A 25,250-nucleotide genomic window follows, 5' to 3' on the forward strand; every position below is an offset into this window, starting at 1 on the left:
TTTTTTTTGTGGTGGTGGTGGTGGTGGTGATGGTGGAAATTGCTTTGGGGGAATCTTACTTGCCGCACACCTTGCAGGGGAACTCGCCCTCCTTGGCAATGGCTATGTTCGTGGCACCGCCCATGCCCGCCTCCAATTTGGGCGTGGTCGAAAGCGCAGACGTCGCTATTGCCGCACTCGCATGGCCACTGCAGATGCTGCCGCCTTGAGCCATGTTGCTGCTGTGTGCTGCTGCAGCTGCAGCGGCATTGCTGCTGGCATTGTTGCTGCTGCTGCTGTTGCTGCTGCTCAGTGTGGCGCATGCGTAGCTGCTGCTGCTGTTGTTGCCGCCGGAGCTGCCACTGCTTGCAGCGCCGTGTTGCATGTTGCTGCTGCTGCCGGTGTTGCTGCTGCTGCTGCTGTTGTTGTTGTTGTTCGAGTTGCTGCTGGCACTGCGACCATAAGCGTGTATGCGGACATGGCCGTGCAGCGCCGCCTTCGAACTGAAGCTCTACATTCGGCGCAGGCGCAGGAGCAGGCGGGAATGGGCGAGATATGTGGATATTTGATTTTGACATTCGAGCGTTATGTACAGGAAAGAGAGTAAACAGAAAGAGCCAGTGAGGTGAGGGGGGCGTTAGCGTTCGGTTTTTTTGGGGGAGCTGCAGTACGTGCATTTTGGGGGCAGTGGGGCATGGGGCATGGGGCATGCGGCTGCTGCTGCTGCTGCTGGCTGCTGCATCTGAGAGCCTAGAACTTACCGCTGAACAGTCGGCGATCTCGCAGACATAGGGCTTCTCCACCGGGGGAGCAATCACCACCACGGGCTCCATCTTCAAGTGCGTCACCTTGTAGTCCACGCACAGCTTCTTCCAGAAGTAGTACATCTGCACACACTCGCCGGAGGATTTCGTCTGCAGCTGCAGGGGAGTAATGCAGTTATGACAGCCATTCGAATTGTGGTAATCAAAAGGGAACCTACCTCACTGGCGATCTTGCCAAAGTCCTTGCCATTCTTTTCCAGTCCGCGCAAGAACTGCTCCAGCTCGTAGGCGGTCCACTTCATCTGGAAGGCGCCGGACTGCGTTTGGAGTAGACTGAGCACAGCCGCCGCCGAGTTTCCTTTGGCCCGCAGCAGCGTTTGGAGCGCCACCTCCTCGGAATGACTGCCCATGGGCACGGCCGACGACTTGCTGAGATCAATGTAGCGCATCAGTATCTTCTCGTCCTCCTGCACCTCGGGATTCCACATCAACTCGGCGCCCGCAGACTCGCGCGATGCCTCCTCCAGCGGCCGGCAGCTGGGTATCTGCGCCTGGTAGGTGGAGCCCAAGTTCACCTTGGACTCGTCCGAGAAGTCCACCAGGCCCACCGAGTCCCCGAAGTCATCGTCGAAGGCGTCGAACAAACCCTGACCCAGTTGCTTGCGCACATTGCAGTAGAGCCCGGTGCCCTTGCGATCCGGATTGAGAATGGGTGCGGGCGTATAGTGGGTACGTGATGGCTTGCGCAGCTTGGAACGATGCGGCGACAGGGTGTGGAACTTGGAGAACTTGTGCGTCTCCTGGGGCGCATTGGAGCGCAGGCGGCGCTTCAGAATGGAATTGGTTTGGTTGGACAAGGGCTGCAGATTAGCCACACTCGGCGGACTTGGCACGAGAGCCGCCAGGGATTTGTGGGCTGTCATGGTTGTCGTGTTGCCACAGGCGAACAACAGGCCCGTATCGATCTGGCCTGGATTGGCATTCATTTGACAATCGGTGGTGAGCAGAGATTCGTTGCCCCCGGCCGAGGCGCTGCCATTGGATGTGCTTGCCCCACCATAGAGCAGTGGTTGCAGCAGGCTGTTGAGGGGCTGCATCCCCATGCCGCCCTGGCTGCCATCAATGTATTGTGTTTGGCTGGTAACTTGGCTGAATCCATGACCACCCACCAGGGGCAGCATGAAATCACCCTGCTGCTGACCCACCGCCGGCAGGGATTCCGTTTGATTGAGTGCCTGCTGCGGCAGCAGCAACTGCTGATGCTGCTGCTGCTGCTGTTGTTCCTGTTGCGGTGGCTGCTCCTGCTGGGATTGCTGCTGCTGGTGTGGCTCTTGCTGCTGCTGCGAGTGCTGTTGCTGCTGCTGCTGCTCCTGCTGCTGGTAGAGGTTGTGGTTGTCCTGAAGCGACTGCTCCATGGGCTGTTGCATGCTGGTGCTTTGCATGGCCAACTGCTGTCGTTGCTGGCCAAACTCCCGCGGCGAGGAGGAGAGCAGCGGGTCCTCCGAATTGGGCATCATCTGGGATTGCAGGCCCAGGCCAGGCAGATAGTAGAGATCGATGATGTTCTCGCCCTGCTGCTCGCTGCTCAGCTGCAGCTGCATGTTCTCATCGGGCAGGACTTCTCGCAACACCTGCTTCACATCCTCCGCGGAGCCGATGCCGCTGGTGAAGAAGGATTCCGAGAGCGGTGAGGTGGCGTTCCTCGAGTCATTGAGGAACTCCTGATCCTCGTCCAGAAACGACAGATTAGTCTCGGCAAACTCCCGCAGATCGCACTCCGTGTCATCGTCTGTGCCATTCAGCAGGTCCTCCACTTTGATCGAGGGATCGAAGCTGCTCTCCTCCAGCACCGATTTCAGTTTCAGGATCTTCTCGTTGTCGTGCTCGTTCAGCTGTTCAATGGTGGCCTCCCCCTCATCCGTTTTGAAATAGATGTGCGAGAAGTCCGTCTTGTCGCCGAAGAAGGTGTTACTGGCGTCCACAAACTGGGCAGCCGCATCCTCGATGAAGGGCGAACTCTGGGCCATGTTCTCGTGGCTCGACGGCGGAGTGGGATAGGCCAGTGGCGAGTGGAGCGGCGAGGCGAGGATGCCACCACCACTTCCACGCATGCTGGCTATCGCCTGGATCTGCGAACTGTTCTGCATGATCAGCTCCTTGGAATGGAATTGCTGGAAGGTGGGCAGCGGCGTGGTGTTGGCGCCGGATACGCTTCCCGCTCCGGAGTTGGCCTGCCCACTTTCCGGCTCCAGTTTCACCAGCTGGGTGTGCGCACTGTCGCCGGCCTCGCTGAGCAGGGCAAAGTCCTCGGAATGTTCGCTCTTGATCTCCTCGTCGTTGAGCAGCTCCATGGAGTCCACCGTCTGCAGCAGCATCTCGGTGTCCGAAACGTTGTAGACCTCGGCATCGTCGAAGAGATCGGTGCCATCACTGGTGTAGGTAACCGTGTAGACTCCACCACCCCCGCTCGTGATCACACCACCCGATCCGCCGGAGTTGCCTCCACCGCCGGTGACCTCCTGATTGGGCGCAATTGTCAGGGAAAGCGGCGTGCCATCGGCCAGCGAAAGATTGCCCGAGGAGCAGGTGCCACTACCGACCATATTGCTCTTGACCAGACTGCTCAAGCTGCTCAGCTTGCTCTTGGTGGACACCACCTGGACATCGGAGGGTATGATCACGGTGCGGTTGTTGTTGGTGATGATCTGGCGGCCCACCGTCTGCACTCCTCCGCCGGCACCGATGGTGGTCAGCTCGGTGACAGCACCCACTGCATTTGTAGCCGCTCCGCTGGAGGTCATCATTATGCTGGATCCCGTCTGGCCATGGGATTGGCTCTTTTTCGAAGTGACCGCAATGCGAGTGCCGCGTTTCAGGAGCTCGATGAGTGTGGAGTCCTTGGGATCCGTGTTGGTGGCGGTGGAGATGCCACTGATGGTGCCACCCGCTTTCAGCGCAGTGAGAGCACTCATCGTCGTGGTGGTGGGTACATTGTTGGTGGTTATCGTGATCGTGTTGGTGCCAGTGCCCAGGTTCAGCGTCTTCGCCTGCTTCTGACCGCCGCTGAAGATCTCGATGCTCTGCGGCAGGCCAATCTGCTGGATGCTGAGGCCGTTGCTGCTCTTGATGGTGGTGGCCGCCGGCAGAACCGCTGTGGTGGTGCCCGTGGTGGTGGTCATCGTCTGGGCGTGACTGCTGGTGCTCGTCTTCGGGTTGAGGAAGCTCTCCAGGTCGCTGATCGATCGCCGCAGCGTGGTGGTGGTGCCACTGCTGTGCGGTGGTGCCGGCACCACAAAGGAGCCCTGCAAAAGATTGGTGAAAGGTGAGACATCTGAAGCCTTAATCTTTGCGCCTTGAACCCACCTTTGTCATGTCCTTGCGCTTGCTGATGATCTTCTCCTCGATGAGGGCGCGCACGCCAATGCTGGCCGTCTGCAGGGGCGGACCACTGGAGTCCTTCTTCTCGCTGCGCTTGGTTTCCGGATCCTTCTTGTAGTAGCCGCCATGCAGACGCATGTGCCCGTTGAGGGCGGGTATGTTTTTGAACTTGCGGTGACAGAGATTGCACTCCACGGGCTTGTCGAGCTTCACGATGTTGAGCAGGTGGGGATTCATGTTGCCCACCAGCTGTGGGCTCAGCTCCTCCTCCTTGACCTCCACGGGTGAGTTGGAGGAGGGAGTGGCGAGCTCAGAGTTGTCCTCGACTGTGACAGTCACATTCTGTGCACTATTTAGCTGTACATAGTATAGGGTGATGTTAATACATGCTCTTACATACTTTGGTTTATATAAAAGGCACCTACCAATTGCATGTTCCAGGTGCGCGGTCTGTTCTGCGATGGCGACGAGTTGGTGTTGATCTTGTAGGAACTGACGCTGGTGGGCGAGGAGACGGTGACCTGGGCACTCGTCTGCTTCGTTTGCTGCATTATCTTGCTGATGAGATCCAACTGCTCCCGCGTGAGACCCTCGCCCTCGAGACTCATCCCATCGCTGAGCGTGATGGTGGGCGAACTAGCGGCTATCACTGAGCCACTCGACGGTGACGGGGATGGCATGGATACCGATCCGCAACCCGACCCAGTTCCCGATACCGATCCCGATACCGATCCCGAACCCGAACCCGTCGAGGAAAGCGACGAGCTGGCGGACGAGGCCGAGGAGGAGGCATTCGACGAGGTCGAGGTGGTGGGCGACAGCAAGGTGACGCCCGTCTTGATCGGCAGATTCATCGCCTTGATCTGTTCGTCCGACAGGGCGATCCCGGTGGCGGCGTCCACCACCGAGCTGCCCGTGGAAATGTACGTTCGAATGCAGGTGGCGCCGTCCGGGGAGCTGGCATCTCCGCTGGCCGTGGCCGGCGATAGACTCAAGGAGCTGGTGGCCACGCCGGCACCACTGCTATTGCTGGCACCGCTCGAGCTGGCGGTGGGCGAAAGCGATTGGCTGGTGGTGGGCGTGGCTGCTCCGCCGGCATGGTGGTTCTCCGAGTGGCGCCGCAGTGATCGGGCATCGCAGTAGGACTTGCCGCAGCCATCCGCCTTACACTCGTAAGGCTTCTTGTTCCGATGAGTCATCATGTGTCCGTTTCTGTGGGGCAGCAGAGAGTGGATGTTAAGTGGCTCAGTGGTTTTGTGGATCACGAGATCAAGAGCTCAAGAGATCAATAGACCCCAGTTAGTGCGCCTCATTTACTTACAAGTGATCTTGCCGCTTGAATGCCTTCGAGCAGAGCGCACAGATGTATTTCCGCTCGTCGCTGTGCGTCAGTTTGTGCTTGGCCAGCGCCGAGGCATTTCCAAAGATCTTGCAACAAATCTATAAAAAGTCCGAGTGTAGAACGTAGGAGAAATGTAATTAGCACTGCCTGTCGGCTGCCCTCTAGATAATTGAAAGCGCTGCGCGTTCGAACATTTTAATGAGCCACATTGCGTATACGTTATGTTGGCTCTCTGTTTTTTTCAGTTTTTTCCCCTTTTTTTTTTGATTTTTGGCCACCACACACCGCATGCTAATTACGACCGACGAATTCCCGAAAACCGAAAGCTAGGCCAAAAGCTGCACCACAACCCCACTAAAAACTATCTGCAAAAACATCTGTGTTGCGAGTAGAGTATGTTTGTTTGCCTGCCCTGCAGCGGCAGTGGAATTCCAATTCGCCCCTCCCACCGCCCACCAAACACTTGCTCCCAACATCCGCAGTATCGTAAAACGCGTCATAAAATGTACTTTACCGCCGTACTCCCCACTAGACGTAAAAAAAGAACAGGAGGAAAGACATGGAGGACTTGGAGCCGCAGCACTTTGAGCGGCTGTCAGTTTTATTGACAGACGTCGAGACGCGTTGAATTGGATGTGGAAAATGTTCACACAGCTAGAAAGCGCTTTAAATCAATAATTGGTTAACGAAATCAAGACAGAGGTGAGAGGCGGTGGCATGAAGCTAGAAAGTATAAGATCTTAGGCAACTTCTAAAAGATGTCGAGATTCTAATGTAAAAAGACTACTACTATGACTCGCATTCGAATAAAATGTTTTTCCCATTTTTATAGCCGCCTAAACGAACGATCTAAGTGCTTTGACCCAGTGCCACAAATGTGTTTGTCGAATTCTCCTTAAATGACTTCCACCCTTTGATGGTCGTGCCACAATTCCCTGAATTATCAATGCTCGCATGTGGATTGGCCAACGGATTGCAGCTTCCCAACCAGACGGGCTCTGCGCTCAATTAACGCCGTGTATAAACACAAGCGGACGGACAGCGGCCATAACATTAGTTCCAAGTGCCAGTGCGCCGGATTTTAACGAGCTGTAGTGAAGCTGCATGCTAAGATACAGATACAGCTACAGATAGAGATACAGCTACAGATACAGATACAGCTACAGATAGAGATACAGCTACAGCTACAGTTAGGGATACGAATAGATGCAAGGGGGGTGGTGATGCAAAGGCACTTTGAGAACTGGGCGCGTTTCACCTGCCACTCGAACGAGACGACCTTAATGTCTGTTTATAAATATTGCACGACTGTCTGCACGACATGTTGGCATGGCTCAGAATGAGCGGCGATAAATTGGCGATTAGGCCACGGATATGTACATATATGCACCATACCATATACAATGTATATTGGATTAATGAGTGCCGCACAAGCCGCAACGGATTTGCGTACGCACCTGACACTGCTGCGGTCCGTGACGCGTTGGCGATGATAATTTGGGTCGATTTTTGCGGGGCGCCTCAACGCTTATGATGCCGCCAATGCCGCCAATGCCGCCAATACCGCTGCCAGTACCGCTCGTGCTCGTCGATGATGCCGCCGATGAACCTAATCCGCTCGTGGGCACATGCCGTCCGGTGCCCTTGAAGCTCAATCGGTGGCCGCCGCCGCTGCTGCTGTTGCTGTCGTTGCTGTTGCTGTTGCTGCCGTTGCTGCAGTTGCTGCTGCTGCTGTTGCTGCTGTGGCTGTGGCTGCTGCCAACGCTGATGCTGCTGCCCACCGAGGAGGCGGTACTGAAGTTGCTGCTGTTGCTGCAGTTGCTATTGTTGTTGTGCTGATTGAGTAAACTGGCCGCGCTGCTGGTGCTGCTGTTGCTCATAATCTGCGCCAATGTGGTGACATTGGTGACCGTGTTGCTGCAGCTGCTGCTGCGTATCAAGCAGTTCTTGATGTAGCTGGTGTTGCTCTTGCCACTGCCACTGCCACTGTTGCTGCTGCTACTGCTGCTGCTGCAGCTACTAATGCTACTACCGCTGTGCGTCGAGGTGCTGACCGACTGCACACTCCGCCTGGTGATGGTTATCTTGTTGGGATTTGTCAGATGATTGCTGCTCGTCGACTTGGTCGAGCTATTGCTTGAAGTTGCTGCTGTGATTGAGTTGTTGTTCTTGAGAGCTGTAAGCAGCCGTCAAGGAAATCAGTATGGTTACATCTTGTGCCTCTCCAGCAGTTCTACAACTCGACTTCTGCTACTGATAAGAAAGCTAAAGCCTTGTAGAACTGCCGGATGAAGCAGGCACATCTGTTTGAGTGCGAGTTCACTTACAGGCTGTCTGAATGGTGCCCAAGACATCTGCCAACATTTCCGGATCCGGATAGCCGATGGTCAGCGCATTCTCTAGCGTCGACGCTGGCGCACTTGCAGCGCCATTCGGTGACGTCGTCGATGTGGCTGCCGCTGCTGCTGCTGCTGTCTTTGTGGCTGCTGCCTCCAATGCGTTCGCATCACGCAGTTGCAGAGTGACGGATCCTTCGGTGCCCACGGATGCGCTGCACATCAACACGCGCGGCGCGCTGCTGAGAGTCGTCAATGGCAGGTGGATGCTCTTTGGTACCTGCGTGTAATAGATGGCAATGGCTTTTAAACTGTGTCTTTTAGGTCAAGCTGAGGTGATTGCGAGGGGAGAAAAACGGTGGAGTAGCTGCCAAAAGGCTGTCAGGCGAGATTAGGCGAGATTATTGATAATTCACCGCAACTGTCGCCCAATGGACGACGCGTCGCATAATTGATGTAATTTCAATGCATTTCACTGGCAGTACGACAAGTGACCACTGTGCCAACGCCCATCATTCCCGCTGGCAGTACTGGTAGGTACGAAAGCATATCGCGTATACGCCATGTGGCCCATATCATCGATGGAATGAGTTTTGCTTATTGTACAAGTATTGTAGTGTACAGTCTGATTAGAGGTAATTAGTATGCGAATTTTTATTAAAGAATTCAGTTTTATATTGCTCGCCATTCGCAAGAATGACACTTGAATGCAGCCATATTTTGCGGCAATGGCTTTTTCTAAGTGTGCTGCTCGTCGCCTTCTTGGCACGCAAACAAAACAATGCTGTATATTTAGTCCGTCATTTATTTGCCCCGTCTACTTGGCTGCCAAGTGTGCCCCTCGACATATATTAATTTAAATGCAATAGAAGTGCACTCATAAATTGGCTAGCGAGTGTAGGGCATTGGGGTCGCAGGGGAGTCCGCTGTTAGATGGGGCAATTAATGCTTTATAAACCGCAACCGATGCCCAATTAATGTGGCCAGCAATTGCCCATAGCCGCAAAAGAAACGCAAATGAAAATAAATAAAACAGCAGAGCATAAATTTCCAAAAGTGCCTGCGACGCTGGCAACAATGCAAAACCAAAAAAAAAACACTGAAAACAGAAAACAAAAACAGTTGTCTGTATTCAGTATTCAGTAGTTGGGAAAACCAGAACGACGATGCATAAAATTTCACGTAAAATAAATAAACAGCAATTTTATTATTGTTTAAGTTGCGGGCAAAAAACAAAAAAACACAAAAAAAATAAAGAAAAGCGAAAGAAAACACGGCTAGCTAATGAAAAAGTTTCCTCAATGAGCCAAAATGAGCTGGAAAAGGAGCCACAAGTGGCACGCCCCCGCTTTAATGTTCCCTGCCACAGCAATTTGTTTATTTAAATGTTTAAATGTGCCAGTCCCCGGCTATGAGATATAAATGGGCAGCGGCAAATTAGATTTATGTTTATCAATTGTTGTGATAACCCTGATGCTGCTTTTAAGCAAAATCACTTGGAAACCTCAACGCCCACAGGTGAGTCGGCGATCTGCCAATCGAATGGGTTCATAAATAATGTTTACGCTAAATCAATGCGGGCATCAGGTAATCCAGTAATTATATGTTTGCTCTCTTGCACAAGCGCGAAGATTTATGAGCGTCGCCACTCGGGAAAGCAAAGGCTGTCAAAGTTCGAGGACGGGAGGTGTGATATATCCTGTTGCGACACGGCCCACACCAGTGGCCCATCCCCGGCTGAACTCTCCGGGAGTCGAGTGGACGGGGGCATATTTTTACGCCGTGATTCACGGCGTGTCAATCAAATGTCAATGTCAGGCTAAAAAACAAGCGGGTGAAAAAAAGCGAGAGGAGCGAAGAGCGAAGAGCTGGCGAAGAATGCTGAATGAATGGGAAGCCCATGTTGCAGGAAAAGTTCTGGCACTGCCAAAATCATATTTCCATTGCAGCCAGACTTGTTGGCCGGATTGGGATTTTGGCAAGGTTCGAGCAATCATTCCGCCGATATGTTAATGAAAATTTCGAGATGATGTCAGCGCAGAATTGAATGTGCTGGCCGGCAATTTGTCATCGGGCATTCTCCCGCTTTTCCCTTCTGCTTATTAGTAAAATGAGCTGAAACACATGTTCTGCGCCGCGAAGGGCTGAGAAAAGCCGCCGTCGTCGTCGGCGTCGTCGTCATCATCAAGAACAGATTCATCATCGGGTAACTCGGTCATATGGCATGGTATCTGTCTGCCTTGCTGTTTTTCTGTTTTTTTGTGTTCTTCAATTTTCAATTTTGCTTATGATTAGGCCTTCAACGACACGGGTATCAGCTGGCGTACAACATGCCGTATGCGCAATATCACCAGTTTAATCATTTTCAAAATGGCATTTTAAACGCTTTATGTCGCCGACATTATTGTCTACGCAAGTGTGACAATTATGGAAATTTATGAATAATTTACCCGCGCCACACAGAATTACGGGTATAAGACATATTGAAAGTTCTATGAACGTGGAAAGTTCAATGATTTATGCCTTAATATTTATCTCTTTTACTTATTGCTCTTTAATGTTTTTAACAAATTATGGAATGCGGAATGCTGTTCGGTTCCATAAATAAGACAAGTGACAGCAGGCAATTATTTATTGCCAAGTAGGTCGCCTTGTAATTTACTTTTGGCTTAGTAGTCGCTTTTACTTTATAACTTGGCCAAGTTGTCCTTAAAGTAGTTAGCGTTAGTCAGTGATTCAGAAATGAAACATTGTTTGGCTGTGTCAGATACAAATTGCCTGGCTGTAAATGTTGATAAATATATCGGCATGTGGCATAAAAAATGTATTCCTATGATTGATTGCCCACAATTGTGGCTATTTTTTTGGTATGCTCCATAATTGTTATTTCTGCTGGCTTCGATTTGCTTTTCCTTTCCTTTCCTTTGCTTTCGTTTTATTGCATTGTATTTCACTATTATTTGGTTGATGATGTCGCGTACTTACCGTATTTATGGCAGCCATCGTCGCAATTGACGCCGTCGATGAGGTTCTTGTTGTTGTTGATGTTGTTGTTGGTGCTTGTACTGGTTGTTGTAGTTGTTGTTGTTGTAGTTGTTGTAGTTGTGGTGGTAGTGGTGGTGGTGATGATGGGGATACAAAATCAAAAATCTGAAAAAAGTTTGGTATGGATTGAACATATTCGAATTCGTAGCTGGCGTCTCTTATTTTCTTTCGTTTAATTTTTGACTTTTTGACTTTTTTTCATTTTTGCGGGGTGACATAAAAACGTGAAGAGGAACCAAAGAGCAAACAAATGTCAAAATTTATGCATAAAAATGTGCGCATAAAACGAAGTGAAATCAAAAAATCAAACACATGCAAAAACATACTCAAAAAAGAAGGCGACACATTGGCACACTCGCATCGCATTGGGAAAATCGCACATGGATGTACATACAACATATACGATGCAAAACACAATCAAAAGTATGAGGAAAATCGACATCGTTTGGTAAAAAACTGCTCGAGAATGAAATTGGGGATTTCTTTGGGGGGTCGGAGGAAAATGGCGAAAATGGCGGTTAGTCTTAATTGTTGGCTGAGCGATGGGATGATTGACTGACTGACTGACTGACTGACTGACTGACTGACTGACTTACTGATTGACTGAGCAATTTGCTAATCGGTCAAAAGGCATTAGCTTGTCGGCAGGATTAGCAAGGCAACAAAAAAAAAACATGGCATTGAAAATATGTTTGTGAGGATTTTTTGGGATTTTTTCCTCAAACTTATATATATATAACATGGGCATTTATTAGTTACTTGCTCTTTCCTAAGGAACTTTTTAAATATATTTACGAAACTATACCAAACAAAACAATACAGACTACCTACAACAATTTTAAATTTTCTAGAAAATGTTTCCTCTGCTTCAATTAAGCTTTGCTGTCTGTATTTGATAGTCTTCACTGCCGCATTTCGCCAAGTTTCACGTTACATTACTTTACAATTTTGCTCGAAAAACGCCTTAGGGCAGAATATGTCCATCCATCCTCAAGTTGCAGCATTGAATATTTCAATTATTCTATGCACTCGCTTCTTTTGCATTTCTGGCGAATTTTCCTCTATCGATACCGCAGTACGCTTTTCCTCCATTTTTCGTTTTTCATTTTCACCGATACCCGATGTTGTAGTTGTCGTTTTTGTTGTAGTTGTCGTTGTCAGTTTCTTGCCGCTGTCTCATGAAATTTTATTTTGGTACACAATAGTCTTTGTCTGTCAGCGTGCATGCTTATTTTCGTTTTTAGTTATTTAATTACAATTTTCTATAGTTTTATTTTTAATTTAATTCATGTTTGGCTTGCGTCCCACCCGTTTCGGCAACGCCTGGCAAAACATGCGCCACAAATGCCACAAAAAGCTGTGCAAAAAGATTGGCAAAGATGACAAATCTCTATTGGGCATTGGTACATCACTCGAATACCCTGCGTGACTAGCTGTTATGGCCAAGATATGTGGCCCTTAAGATGCGCCCCCCGCTCAAAGATACAAAGATACAAATCTTACGCATGCTGCACCTTAAATACACCTCATAGGCATTAGTTTCATGTTATTTAAGAGCCGAAATAACCTGAAAGGGCAAGGTTCCAGTTGGGATTCCAAGCGAGTGACGAAACCCACTCATTCGAGGCACTAAGTAGAGCATTCCGAAAACGATTGCGAAATCAGAAAACGAAACAGACGACCAGCGACAGAGACAGAGACGGAGATACACGAGCGTCGTCAAAAGGCGCAGTTGGCCAAGGGAACTTTTCGGCTCCTAGGTGCCCAACATCGCAGGGGAGCGGGGGGTTGGGGGGGCGCCACACGCTCTTACACATGTTGTTGGGCATCAGACGCACATTGCATCGCTTTGGCCACGTACAGTGCGCGACATGTCGTCGGGGCGGGGTGTGGGGGGTGGCGGGATTGTACTCAAAACGCAACAGGCAGGGGATGCCAAATGCATCAGATGCCTCTTGCAACTGCAACTGCAACTGCATTTGGATGTGGATTTGGTCTGGCTTTTGGATATTTGCAGGCAGCTCGCATTGCTTCGACAGCAGCTGCACTGAGCCAAAATGGTGCCTCATTGTGAGCCTTAAACCCTTTAAATTCGTAATATTGAATAAGGAAACTAGATCAAGTGAAACATATATTCTTTGTATGTCATATTACCTTAATTTAATGTGTTAAATATCTAATTCGTTTCATGGATATTTTGCTTAGTGTGCGGCCAAGTATCTGCAATGGCCAAGTATCTGCCTGAGTATCTGCATCTTGTTGATTTTAATTAAAAGTATGTACATCTGCACATTGCCTCTGCACAGTGGTACAGTGCTACAGTGGTACATTAGTACTGTGGTACACTGGCACAGTGGGTCGCTCTGGCGCTGCCTTTCGTGTATCGTAAGCGTGCGGAATGTTGTCGAGCGCGACGTCGATTTGTTTCGGAAAATCGTTGGCAGGGCGCCCACTAAAACACACTAATGAAGAAGACCGTGGCGCGGTACAACAACAACAACAACAACAACAACTACAACAGCAGCAGTACCGCCAGTACCGCCGGCACAAAAGGCGATAAAAAAAAGACGACAATAAACAGGTTTGAGAAGGAAAATCAACAACACTGTTGGCCCCCGAATTCCACGGAAAGCCCTCTATAATTCTCTATAATTTTCTAATATTTTGATCGTGAATTTTATAGTTTAATAGTGTGGTTCATGTGGTTTCCTCAATTTCCATCTCAATTATGTTGTTTATTTCCCGTATGTTCACACTCCGATTACCGAAAACAAGAGGCGGCAAACTTAGATATAACGCATACGCCCCGCTGGCCATGTCAACAGCAGCAGCAGCAGCCGCATCAGCAGCAGCCGCATCAGCAGCAGCCGCATCATCCAAACAAGAAATGCTCATAAAAATAATATTAATAACTATGCGCAGAATTAGACGGCAAACATATAAGCATTTCGCGTTTTCAATGTTAGGCCAATGTGCCTAAAAATAATCGTAAAATCGCGTAAAATGCCAAAGACAGATCGAAAGCGGCAGGCCTCTGCCAAGGTGAGTGGAGATTGTGTATTATTGGATAATGTGGATGGAGCGTGGTGGGTATATCATATCAAAATCCAATTAAAATCATTCGCGCCCACCGAAAATAAACACATTTCAGTGGGTGGCAGGGACTCGAGCACACTTATGTTATTTTCGCTGTTATCGCACATCCGCATCCATATATACATACATATATATTAAGTATAAGTATCTATAGATATATTAGCCAGTGGAGATGTATACTTAATTTAATGTTGCTGTTTTGTTTGCGTATCAGCTCATTTCTGGCTGTTTGATTTGCCGCTTGATAAACAACTTCGGTGGACAATTCCCCCCATTTTGCGCCAAGCTCTCCCATTTTTTTTTTCAAATTTAGTGCCAATTAAACAGCTGCGCGCTAATTGCCACACGTGCAAGGGGTCAGGATTCAAGAAGGGAGAAGGGGTGGGGTAGAATGCGATGCCTTGATTTACATTTCTATTTAATTATCGAACACTTGGCCTAATGAGAACGCGCCACCCATAAACACACGCCCACATTCCCCTTGGAGTGGCGTTTATTTATAATTTTATTGCACATTATGCTTAAATGGCTTTTGAGAGTTGCATTTTCCTTTGTTTTCCCCACTGAATTGGGTTAATAGTTAGTACAGAGTACAGAGTACAGAGTGTGTGGAGTCTTCCTTTATTTCTGCTCGATTTAATGGTGCGGAATATAAACTTTTAGCTTCCCCAACTTGTTTCATTTGAGGGCGTGTTTTTGTTTAAATTGAGCTTTTGATAAACCAAATTCAACTAATTCCAGTGTATTCTGTTAGTTTGTTGCAGAAACAAGCTTGATGGATTGCAGTTTTGTTAGTTTGCAGTAGCTGCCTAGAATTTCCGCTTTTATACTACATTCATTTTGAAGTACGATTTCATAAGCACAAAGCCCTTGAGATGCCTCTCTACGATTTCCTATTTTCGAACTGCAACGAGGGAAATTATTCGTTGACACTACTAATATTAGAAGTCCTCACAATCGCGCATACTGCATGTGAGTTGGGAAGGCATTAAATTAATCACATTTTGATGACATATCATTTGAGGAATTTTCACGGATACTGGCGATAGTATCCGAGAGATGCGCACAGACGGTGGCCGTATTTGATTTGCTATATAAATAACATTGGATGGCTGGCACAGTAAGTGAGCATTAATTTAATGCAGAAAGTCGACGCTTTTCGGGCGGACAGTACAATAAAATGCCTCAAAATAAAGTCAGAATCGCGAAATATTCAAATTCCTTGTGAGTTGGTGAGTGTAATCAAATTAGTCACACGGCCAGTGCCAACAATGGGATACTCATACACACCTACCGATACAGATACAGATAGAAATGCAGATACGGATACATCCAAAGGCACCAAAAGCTGACTAATGCTGGCGATTAATCTGGGGGATGTAGGGATATAGGGGCATAGAGGATGGCATGTGGCTCTGGGACGAAGCTACTTAAAGATGACAATCGCCATGATCTCGCCGGTGAGTGAAAGGCAACATAAAGTGCACAGAACGCCAGGCATAAATCACAACGTCTCCGTGGACAAGTGTGTGCATGTTGGGCAAATAAAATATGTTAATTAAATAAAGATGCGCACACACCCATTGGCAGCCCCATCCCCATCTCCAACCCCAACCCCATCTCCATCCCCATCACCATCCGAATCCCCATCCACATTCACATCCATGGGAAAGTGCAGACGCAGACGCGAAAACTGTGACGCCGGCCAGCCAAGCGAAATCTTGGCCACAGCATCTTGGACACGCCTATTGAGAGACGGACGGCCAAGACGGCGGCGACAATGCTGCACTTTTGGCAGAAAAGAAAAGCAGAAGAAACAAAAAACGAAAAACACATGTAACAAGCAAAAGCCAAATACTAAAACTACAACCAAAACCCAGCCCAAGCAGACCAGCACGAAAGGCGACCAAGGAATCGCATGCATTATTCACGGCGAGAAATGTCGAAATAAAACGCCAAGTTTTGCAATACGAAGCATTACATGTGCTCATCATTAGAAGCCACCAAAACATGAGCATACCATAAGTGCACTGAGGGAATAATTGCAGTCTGCCATTGGGAATTTTCTACGGAATACATTTCTTAAATGGAATTTATAAGAACAATCTGGAGATTCCAAGAAATGTTCACAGCTTTGGTAACTTTAGAACTTTGCAGGTTGAAGTTAAAGATATATATATATACGATATATGAAAGGTCTGATCTTCATTACCTATGGTAGATACTTTTAAGGATTTAATGTTGGATTTTCTCCTAGATGATATGTTCCTAATCATTTTCCTTGGAATCGCACTTGTTGTAAAAGCAAAGATGCCACACTTGCACCTGTTCAGCTTTAAGTGTGTTTCACTGAAAGTGCATTTAGATAATGGGATATTTATTTTTTCGCTGTGCACCCATGCATTTGCCCAAAAAGGCAGGGACATATTCGTACTTTGGCACAATCGTCCACGTTTCATCTATTGTTCAGAGCGGCTGCCTGCGACCGATTCTGCCGGCTTGTTGCTGCTCTTGTACATAACATGGGTTCCACTTCAAAAAACATAAAATACGCGGCAGATGTATTTTTAGCAGTCCGCTCATTTGATTTACGATTTCATTAAATCAGCTAATGGACATGCCTCATACCTCATGCCTCTCGCTCCCCAACGAGCGGCAGATTATGCGGCGAAACCTGTGCGATCATCTCACATCTCTCATCCTTTCGCCTTTCGCCTTTCGAGGCGTAACACGCATACGCCGTGTAGTCAGCCGCTACTTCTGGTACTGCTGCGCTTTATCGCGCCGATATTTATGAATGTATGAATGTGTGAATGTGTGAGTGTGTGAATACGCATTTATATTGGGCCAACGACCACCTGTCGTTGTCAGTAGGAGAGGCGACACAAAAGCAGCCGCTGCCTGTGTCCCTGTCGGATTTGATGTGTCTGCCATATCTTTTCCGCCAGACGCCTTCCAATTACGCCCAAGACAATGTTGTAGCCCATTAGGCCCTTAAAGCACTGCATAAATAGCGCACACATAGTATGCTGCAACAAATGCATCGAGTGCAATTTAATCGCAATTTAGGCAGAGAATTCAATCAGTTTGAGCTATGCGATATTGTGGCACAACTGATTATTCAAGGCCCTTGCACACAGAATAGGTATGCATTTTGCATCGGATTATAATTAATGAATTTGTGGTCGCATTCAAATGCGAGGCATAAATTGTGCTTTGCTGCAAATCGGATTACAAATGTGCTCGGCCATTCAGAGCACAGCATCGAAATCAACGTTTCGTATCTAAATGGGTGTGCTGCTGCTGCTGCTGCTGCTGCTGGTGGTTCTATTCAAATGTCTGATAAATATTCCACAAATTTCGTGTTTTATATTCACACATATTTTACGGCTGCAAACTGAAAGGGATTTGTCACTCTCTCTATCCCTCTTACTGTAGAATTGTAGAATTTATTTAAATTATTTTTATGGACTCGCAGTCGCATCCGTATCCCAATCCCAATCCGAAACCGAGTTGATGTTCGAGGCACACGTGCCGCAGTTGACGAAAATAAATTCCTGGCGAGGCAACCAGAAATTAATAGTTCATCATGCAGAGGCAAATGCTGACAGATAAATGACGCGACGACCATCAAATGTCGAGATGCCAGACGCAAAGGCGAAATACTACAGCGCCGCACCAAAATACTATAGATTTTCCAAAAAGGCGCTTCCACTGCTGCTGCTGCTGCCCATTGACATTCCACATGCGACTAAACACATTTAGCATGTTCAAGCCGGATTCCTTCTTTGTTTGTTTGTTTGTTTGTTAGTTCGCCTCGCTTTTGTGTGTCGCGCAGGCGACATGAATAATTACATTTCTAGCATAACTTGACTTTCACTTTATCAGCAATAGATCAACACCGCGTCCTCCATAAGTCATCTCCGCAGATCGTTCACTTTCTTCTTTCTTCTCTTCTCTTCTCTCCTTTCCATTCTTTTTTGTTTTTCATTCGATTTCCCCTTGACGCAATGAGGCAAGTATTACCGCATACGCCACAAATGTATATTAAATAAAAGTCATCTCATCCGCGTAAAAGCAAATAGAATTACCAGTACAATAAATAAAAAAGAAATTCCTATACCTATTCCACGGTGACGTCAATTGTCTATTATTTCGCTTTAGTCATAAATTTGACGGGCGGCCATTGGTCACTGAAGGGAATCGCCGTCATAAGATGAAACGCGGAACGCGGAACTGCTGCTAAAATCCAATTTATACAAGGATAAGTTAGCCAAAATAAACTTTAAATTCAAATCAAAAATATTTGTTTATTTGTAATTATATTTACTTTTACGATAACAATAAACAGAAATATTTGCAAAATAATGGTAGAATCTTCAGATCTCTTTAGAAACCTTAATAATTGGGATTGAGTTACTTCTATTGCTAATAAGAATAAATCTTTCCGCAAAAAGACCAAGTGACTGCTCTGATAACAAGGCCCGCAAAATAATAAGTAATTTTCACTTAAGTGCATACTAAAAAGGGTAATGAAAATGATCATCTTACATGCAAAACTTCTACGTGTCCTTTAAATTTTCTAATTAAATGGATTAATTTTGGTTAGTATGAAATGTTTAATTCTCTGGTAAGTTATTTAAAGATGCTCGTATTTATATACCCTCACATATTCTCCATAAATGAGCTCAAACTTTAGCAGACAAAGTAAATTTTCGGACTGGTTCTTGGGAATAAGTTCGATGAAAATGGGGTTTCCATGAATTTCCGTTGAAATTGAAGCCGCATGAGAAGTGCAAAATTTTCCATTAGGTGGAAACACAAATTGCTTGCATGACGATGCCAACGTCACTGAACTTTGGACACCGAAAAGTGGTCGCTGTTGTTTTTGATGCCGTGAATGGTTTCGATGTCGATGTAGATGTAGATGTCGATGATGATGGTGATGCTTATGTTTTTGTTAGCATTGTTATTATTATTATTATGTATTTTTACTGTTTTTTCGGTTTTTGTTGTGAGTGCGGGGTACACCGCGTTTTGCTTTGTCGGCAGCACGTTTCCGCCGCGTGAATTTTGTCGCAAAACTCGGTGCCAATAGCGCTTTTGTGTGGGTGTGCGTGTGTGTGCGGGTGTGTACTTGTGTGTGTGTGTGTGGCATTGGCCGAGGGTGTGCGTGTACGTGTGTTTCTGTGGGTTGTGTCAGCACATATTTTAGATGCTTGTTAATGCCAGCCATAAATAAATTGGAACATTTATCACGGAAGGAGAAGTCATCATCATCATTACTATAACGATCGTTATGTAGCACAATATTGGGCGCAGTGAAGGGCTTGTCGAACTGATTAATTTATTAATTTTAATCCCCGAAAGGCAATCATTGATTCAAGAGATCTGTTTATTGTTTATTGATAACTTGTATACAAGAACACCCATAGTTTATCTAATGAAAAATCTTGAATAACAGAGCAAGTCTGCCAGGGAACTACTTGTAACCATTGAGATTAAGTTAGAAGTTTGAAATTATAAATAATTTGGCATTATTGATTATATTTTAGAATTGTATATACGTTTTGGTTAGTCAATTGGTTAGTACTCAAATAAACGGAAACACCAATCAAATCAATATATAAATTTCAAATCAAACTTGAGCAAGGTGTAAATAGGGAGTAAGAGAGAGGGGCACGAAAGAGTAGAGTTCCGCTGGGGAATTGGTTTCTAGCAGCTTTTCGGCTTACCGATCGATCAGGGGCTGCATTTGCGTTTGGCGCCGCGTCCCACGGTGCGTATGATGAATGTTGATTGTCGTCGTCGTCGTCGTCGAATTCGCCTTTCTTTCGATGTCGGCCCCTTAAAACTGGCTCACTAATCTGCGGCTATGGCTTTTCTCTACATACGTGAGCGGTTTACACATGTGTAGGTTTCGTCGTAGGTGTGAGGGTATATGTATAGGGGTATCTGTATCTGTATCTGATTCTGTATCTGATTCTGTGCACATAGATGCTGCTCGCTGACTGTGACATTGAATCGCTATTCCATTGCCGCTGATTGTAGTAGTTGCGTTCGTTTTCTTTTTGATTTTCCGTGTATTCTTTTTCTTTTTTTTTTTTTTTGTTGACTTTTCTCTTTTATTTCACACGCACGGTCACAAAAGGTGGGCCAGAGGCAAGTGGGCGGCCATTCCTGCGCCCCGGTTTCACATACTTTCGTTCGTTATGTACACTCACAAGTCACACACAAGTCACGCCTTGCTCAGCTATTCTACCAGCGATTTGTTAGTCCTTTTCAAGGTTTATAACATTAAAAAGTCGTAGTTTACTTTAGTTTAGGGTTGATTCTTTGTAAAGAGGACGGCTTGACACACTTTCTTTGCGATTACATCTAAACATCTTACTGCGGAAATGAAACTGAAATTAGTCACGCTTAATGGATATTTCTGGTTCATCTGGAATTTTCGTTTTCTTTTTTTTTGGCCATTACAGTCACTCTAAATCTAATTGGCTTTATTTTTGGCTTTCGGATTTTCGGCATGCTGCACTTGCTCACTCCGATTTTGGCTTTATGTAATTGCTACGCTTCATTAAACAGTTTATGAATTTGGTTTCTTCCCCGCCTCGCCCATTGCGGAGTTTCGACTTCAGTGCATTCTTCGTTATTACAATATAAAACACATTTTTATACTTGGCCAACAACTTTGGCCATCTGCAATAACAAGACCGAAGAAGCGAAACAGAAAATAGTAATAAAAAAAGGAGGCAGAAACGCTTGCTTCGGGCTTCTCGCTTAGAACAAAGCTAGGAAAAAAAGCTTTTAAGAACTGTGCGCCGTTCTTGGGAAATTACTTAAGTTTTCAATGCGTTTTACTCAATTTGACTTTGGGTCGTTGCCGACTTGCCTTCCATCTAAGGATCCCCAGCACCCCCACCCATTGCCGCTCGACTGTTGTCAGAATTGGCGCATTAAGCGCAAAAAGTAAAGCGAAAAACAGCAACCAAAAAGGGAAGAAGGAAGGGAGGAGGTGGGAGGTAGGCTGAACACTGAAGGCTGAAGGGAAACCCAACCTCTCGACCGCCCAGAAGCGCCCTAAAGTGGGCTGCCTGCTAACCGAGTTTTGCAGCCTTATCGCTCTGAAACCGTATTAAATAATACGTTTCACAGCGGCGTCGGCAGCCGATTTTCCAGAGGGATAACACGCCTCCAGGGGGGCTTTAAATAATTATATAATTGCTTTCAGAATTTACATAATATGTTATTCAAAAATCGTTTAAATGCTAGGTTTTCACATTTTGAAATTCATAGGAACCACTGATATTTCATTCTGTTATATAAAACGAATGTGCTATCAAAAAAGTGTTGCCTACTTTTAAGCATCAACGGGATTTTCACGTAATGCTTGAAAAACCTGCATGGAGTATAGTCCAAAGTGGTTGAAAAGCATTTAAGCTTACAAAAATGATAATTGAAGTTTTTAGTTTAAATGTTCAAATAGTAAGCAAGGATATTTTCGGATTAAAATGGTAGAAAAAAGGCAAATCCCTTGGTGCGCCCCTGTTTGTATGTATTAGGGAAGGCGGAGCACATAAAGAGAAGTCAAAATAAATCGATAAATTCTATATAGATACACAGCATCAGCAGGATAACAACAGCAACAACAACAACCACAAGCAGGCAAGGCTGGGCAATAAACAGCCTACCAACAACAACACCAACAGCAGCAGCCAGAACAGGACGGGCAAAATGTTTTTCGTTTGCCTCCTTGAATTGTCCTTTCAACGAACGCCCCCCGCCCCCAGAACCACCCGCACCACCCACCGCACACATCCACATCCAGCTTCTCATTCAGAGAACCGAATGCGAATGCGAGTGCGAATCCGAATACGAATACGAATGCCGAGTCCTGTTCGCTAGTGTGTATGTGTGTGTGTGTGGGTGTATGTGTGAGCAGGGGAGAGTGTGTGCGTTTATTCGCACGCCAGAATGTCTGCCATTTCGCATTGGTTTGCATGTGTATGGGTGCTGCTGCGTCCGTGTATCTGTGTCTGTTGTTCTGTACTCCACATCTCTGTTTTCACATCTCGCTTCGTTTACTTTGCGCGTAAGCAGGTACACAGATACACACACAGACACACAAACACACACACACACACACACAGGGAGACACGCAGGGGCACCCACAATTCGCTGGGAAAAATCAATTAAAATTTAACGCACGTTCCCAGGACATCTCCTCATAAAAATACATCTTCCACTGCGAATGGCAATCGCTGCCACCTAGCAGGCAATTTAATTTGTCTAATTTGAATTTTAATTAAAAACTTTTACGGGTTCAATAACTTGCAAAAACAGCAAGCCAAGGAAAAAAGGTAAAGTAAAAAGTAAAGCTGAGTAAACAGCGGCATTTCAATGGCTTAAATGAAATTCAGACTCATTTCCATGTAACAGCTGTCTGTCAGCGAAGGAAAGTGGGAAAAGTCCTTTCCCAGGAGGCGGTGTCTAAAATTGTTATTCACTTTGTTGCCACATTAAGTTCAACTTTTCTGTGTATGGGCGGGTATTTTGAGTGTGACTTTTTAATTGCTTTAAATGCCAATGAAACTGCCACCAGGTGCAGAAGTTTTGTTGGCCCGGCTTACGGAGCCTTAAAGGATCTATTGAATACATTTTGGCAGCAGTCAGAATTTTCCGAATTTTCCGAATTTTTCGGCTTCACTTCCTCATTCCGCGTTTGTTTACACGAGATGAGAGGCAAAAATAAGACAGTGAATTCCCCCTAATGTAAACACACAAATCCTTTATGCATTTCAAGGCACACAAATCTCACAAGCGACAGGCACTTTCAATCTCCCAATTGATGGCCCCTAATTACACACGATATATCTATATATATATACAGATATACATATAAGATTGGCATATACATATATAGTACTATTGGTTGCGCTTTTGCCATTTGGCTTTTACAGCAGCGAACAATGTAAATAAACAACGTGCAATTTTCGTGCGACTCTGGCAGTATTTAAATTTTCATGTTTTACTTCGAGGCAACAACACATCTATGATACGAGGACTGCCCCAAAAGCGGCACGCCCCCCCAAACCGCCCAAGCCACCCACACACCCATAAACACACACAACCAAAGGCACACACCCATTTGTATGGCATGTTCGTTCGTTCGCCTGATTCGTTTTCAATCTTTGTAGGATGTTGTAAAATATTTTAACGACAGCAATTTCGCCGCTCGCGGATGATATTAAATTTGCCATTGGCCGTTAAATGTATGTGAATTGGAACAGCAATCCTATTTGTTTTGCCGCTCATACATTTTATGCGATATATTTCTTGCCTGTCGGCGCTTTATGGCTCTTTAATTTGATGCGTTATTGATTAATAACGCCAATAATGCGAATCAATCAGACCGAGCAACCAAACCACTTGACCGTAATTCCCGATTCAGACTAAAACTGTACTGCACTGCACCTGCACCTGCAAAGGCTCCACTTTGCATCTGGTCGTTGTCATGGCGATTCCCGGGATCCAATTCGATTTCCCCAGCACAGCTCCATTCTCCATTCTATAATTAAACTGAGCTGTCCATCCCCCACATTTGTGCATTGTGCGGTTTCCATTGCGAAGCACGAAGAGCGCCGCTTAAAGGATAACAGATATCATTGCATTTTGTTGTAAATTATGTATATTTATGACTCTTCATAAACCAAAATCTCCCTTTGAGACATTCCTCTAAAGTTCTTTTGCCACTGCTATGGCATAAATCTGAGTATTGTGGTGAACATATCACTCTAAGTATTATGGATTACTTTGTGAACACAACTTTAAATCTGTATTATTTGCTTTCAAGCTGAGTTTGGACCAGATTACAATAAATCTCTTAATAACAATGCTGGCAGCTGGAAAAGTTGAGTCTGTTCTCCCGTAGGCGGCCAAAAATAGCAACTAAACTGCGATGGCATTCAACTTTCGGTCGGCTTGTCGACGGATAAGTGCTGTTAAATGGGTGAAGGTCAGCAGTCAGCAGTGAGTGCCATTGCTGGATGGCCTCCGTGAGCCTCATCAACGATGTTGAAGGATCGGGTGGCGGGCTGGGCAGAAGGCCATTAACAATATGCTGCGGCCTCAGAATCAGCAAATGCAGCGAAGGTAAGCAAACATGCACAAGTACATGCGAAAGATACACCGCACAGCCGAAAAGCACACATACGCCGTGTGGGCCGTGCGGCAAGCAAAACAACCCCCAACCAAACAGTGGTCATGTTTACTCAAACTCACACAAAAATGCTTTCATAATTTCCCACACAACCACACACACACACACACACACATATATGCACAGACAAGAACATAGAAAACAAATACATGCATAAATCTTCAGCTGGCGCCATTTCACTCCTTTGGCAAACTATAAAAGCCAGCCAGCGTCTGCTGGCAACCTCCGCCAGTAACATCAATGTTTTGCTTGTTGTCGTTTGCTCTTCCATTCCGAGCCATCCCCAAAGACACCCAACCCCCACTTTCCACCCCCATCCAGCCAGCATCCCCTCCAATTACTCACACATTCAACGAGCACTCATTTAAACGAAGCACCCAACGCTTACAGCATAACGTCAAAGTTAACTCGCTGCTGGAGCGCGTGCTTTTTGGGGGCGAAGTGGGTGGCATGGGTGGTTTTTGGGGTGGCACAAGGAGGCGGGGAGGAGTGCGGTGGCGCCACAGAGAAAGCAGTCGTGCCGCACTGCTCTGGTCGTGCGTTCGTTTCATCCGCTCGTGTGTCCCGCATCGCGCATCCTTTGCCACTCAACAACAATGCTCGCTGATGATGTACTATGGAACGGAACTGGCATATCAGCGACGCAGACTGGGGAATTCCCAGCGGTAATCGAGGAAGGAACTCGCTTCCAGGGGCATTGTAATGGATTAAGAATAATTGAAGTAGCGAGAGTGTTCCGCATAAAGACAGCCTTTAATGCAAGGCAGCAATGAAATATGAATAGATTGTTATATTATATATACATAACAATGTTTTATAACATCGCAAAGAAACAGATAGTTATACGAAATTTTATCATTTGAAAAGACAGATGCAAGTACTTTAAAGCCTATGTGTTTATGATTATAAAAAAATATTATAGCTTTGTATATTTTAAAATAAATCCGAAACGGACTGAAACAAGTCGCAAGCAACTTGAAGAAAGCAACAGTAAGTTGCTTGATATATTAAATGCATTTTATAATTAGATTTGTCTCGCTGCTAAAATAACACAGCCTAAGTAAATTTTATTTTAATATAATAAAATCCAA

At 46.3% G+C, this 25,250-nt stretch overlaps 1 protein-coding gene across 6 annotated transcripts in view; it reads right to left on the reverse strand.

Annotated features, from left to right (window-relative positions):
* LOC122619772 (mucin-5AC) overlaps window positions 1-25,250 on the reverse strand; it is a 31,177-nt gene that overhangs the window by 4,130 nt on the left and 1,797 nt on the right. For 2 of the 6 annotated variants that reach the window (XM_043796884.1, XM_043796885.1), the window contains exons 2-10: window positions 19,676-20,330; window positions 7,791-8,079; window positions 6,921-7,639; window positions 5,443-5,561; window positions 4,547-5,333; window positions 4,107-4,478; window positions 962-4,045; window positions 741-899; window positions 60-490 (exon numbers count right to left, since the gene is read on the reverse strand). In XM_043796884.1, coding sequence (XP_043652819.1) covers window positions 60-490; window positions 741-899; window positions 962-4,045; window positions 4,107-4,478; window positions 4,547-5,333; window positions 5,443-5,561; window positions 6,921-7,639; window positions 7,791-8,022 — 5,903 coding nt within the window. In that variant the 5' untranslated portion in view covers window positions 8,023-8,079; window positions 19,676-20,330. Of the gene's footprint in view, window positions 1-59; window positions 491-740; window positions 900-961; window positions 4,046-4,106; window positions 4,479-4,546; window positions 5,334-5,442; window positions 5,562-6,920; window positions 7,640-7,790; window positions 8,080-10,784; window positions 10,950-19,675; window positions 20,331-25,250 lie in introns of those variants that run through there. The other 4 variants (XM_043796887.1, XR_006326097.1, XM_043796886.1 and 1 more) reach the window with 4 other exon arrangements.

This window comes from Drosophila teissieri, chromosome 3R, assembly GCF_016746235.2.
Source record: "Drosophila teissieri strain GT53w chromosome 3R, Prin_Dtei_1.1, whole genome shotgun sequence".
NCBI classification, from domain to species: Eukaryota; Metazoa; Arthropoda; class Insecta; order Diptera; family Drosophilidae; genus Drosophila; species Drosophila teissieri.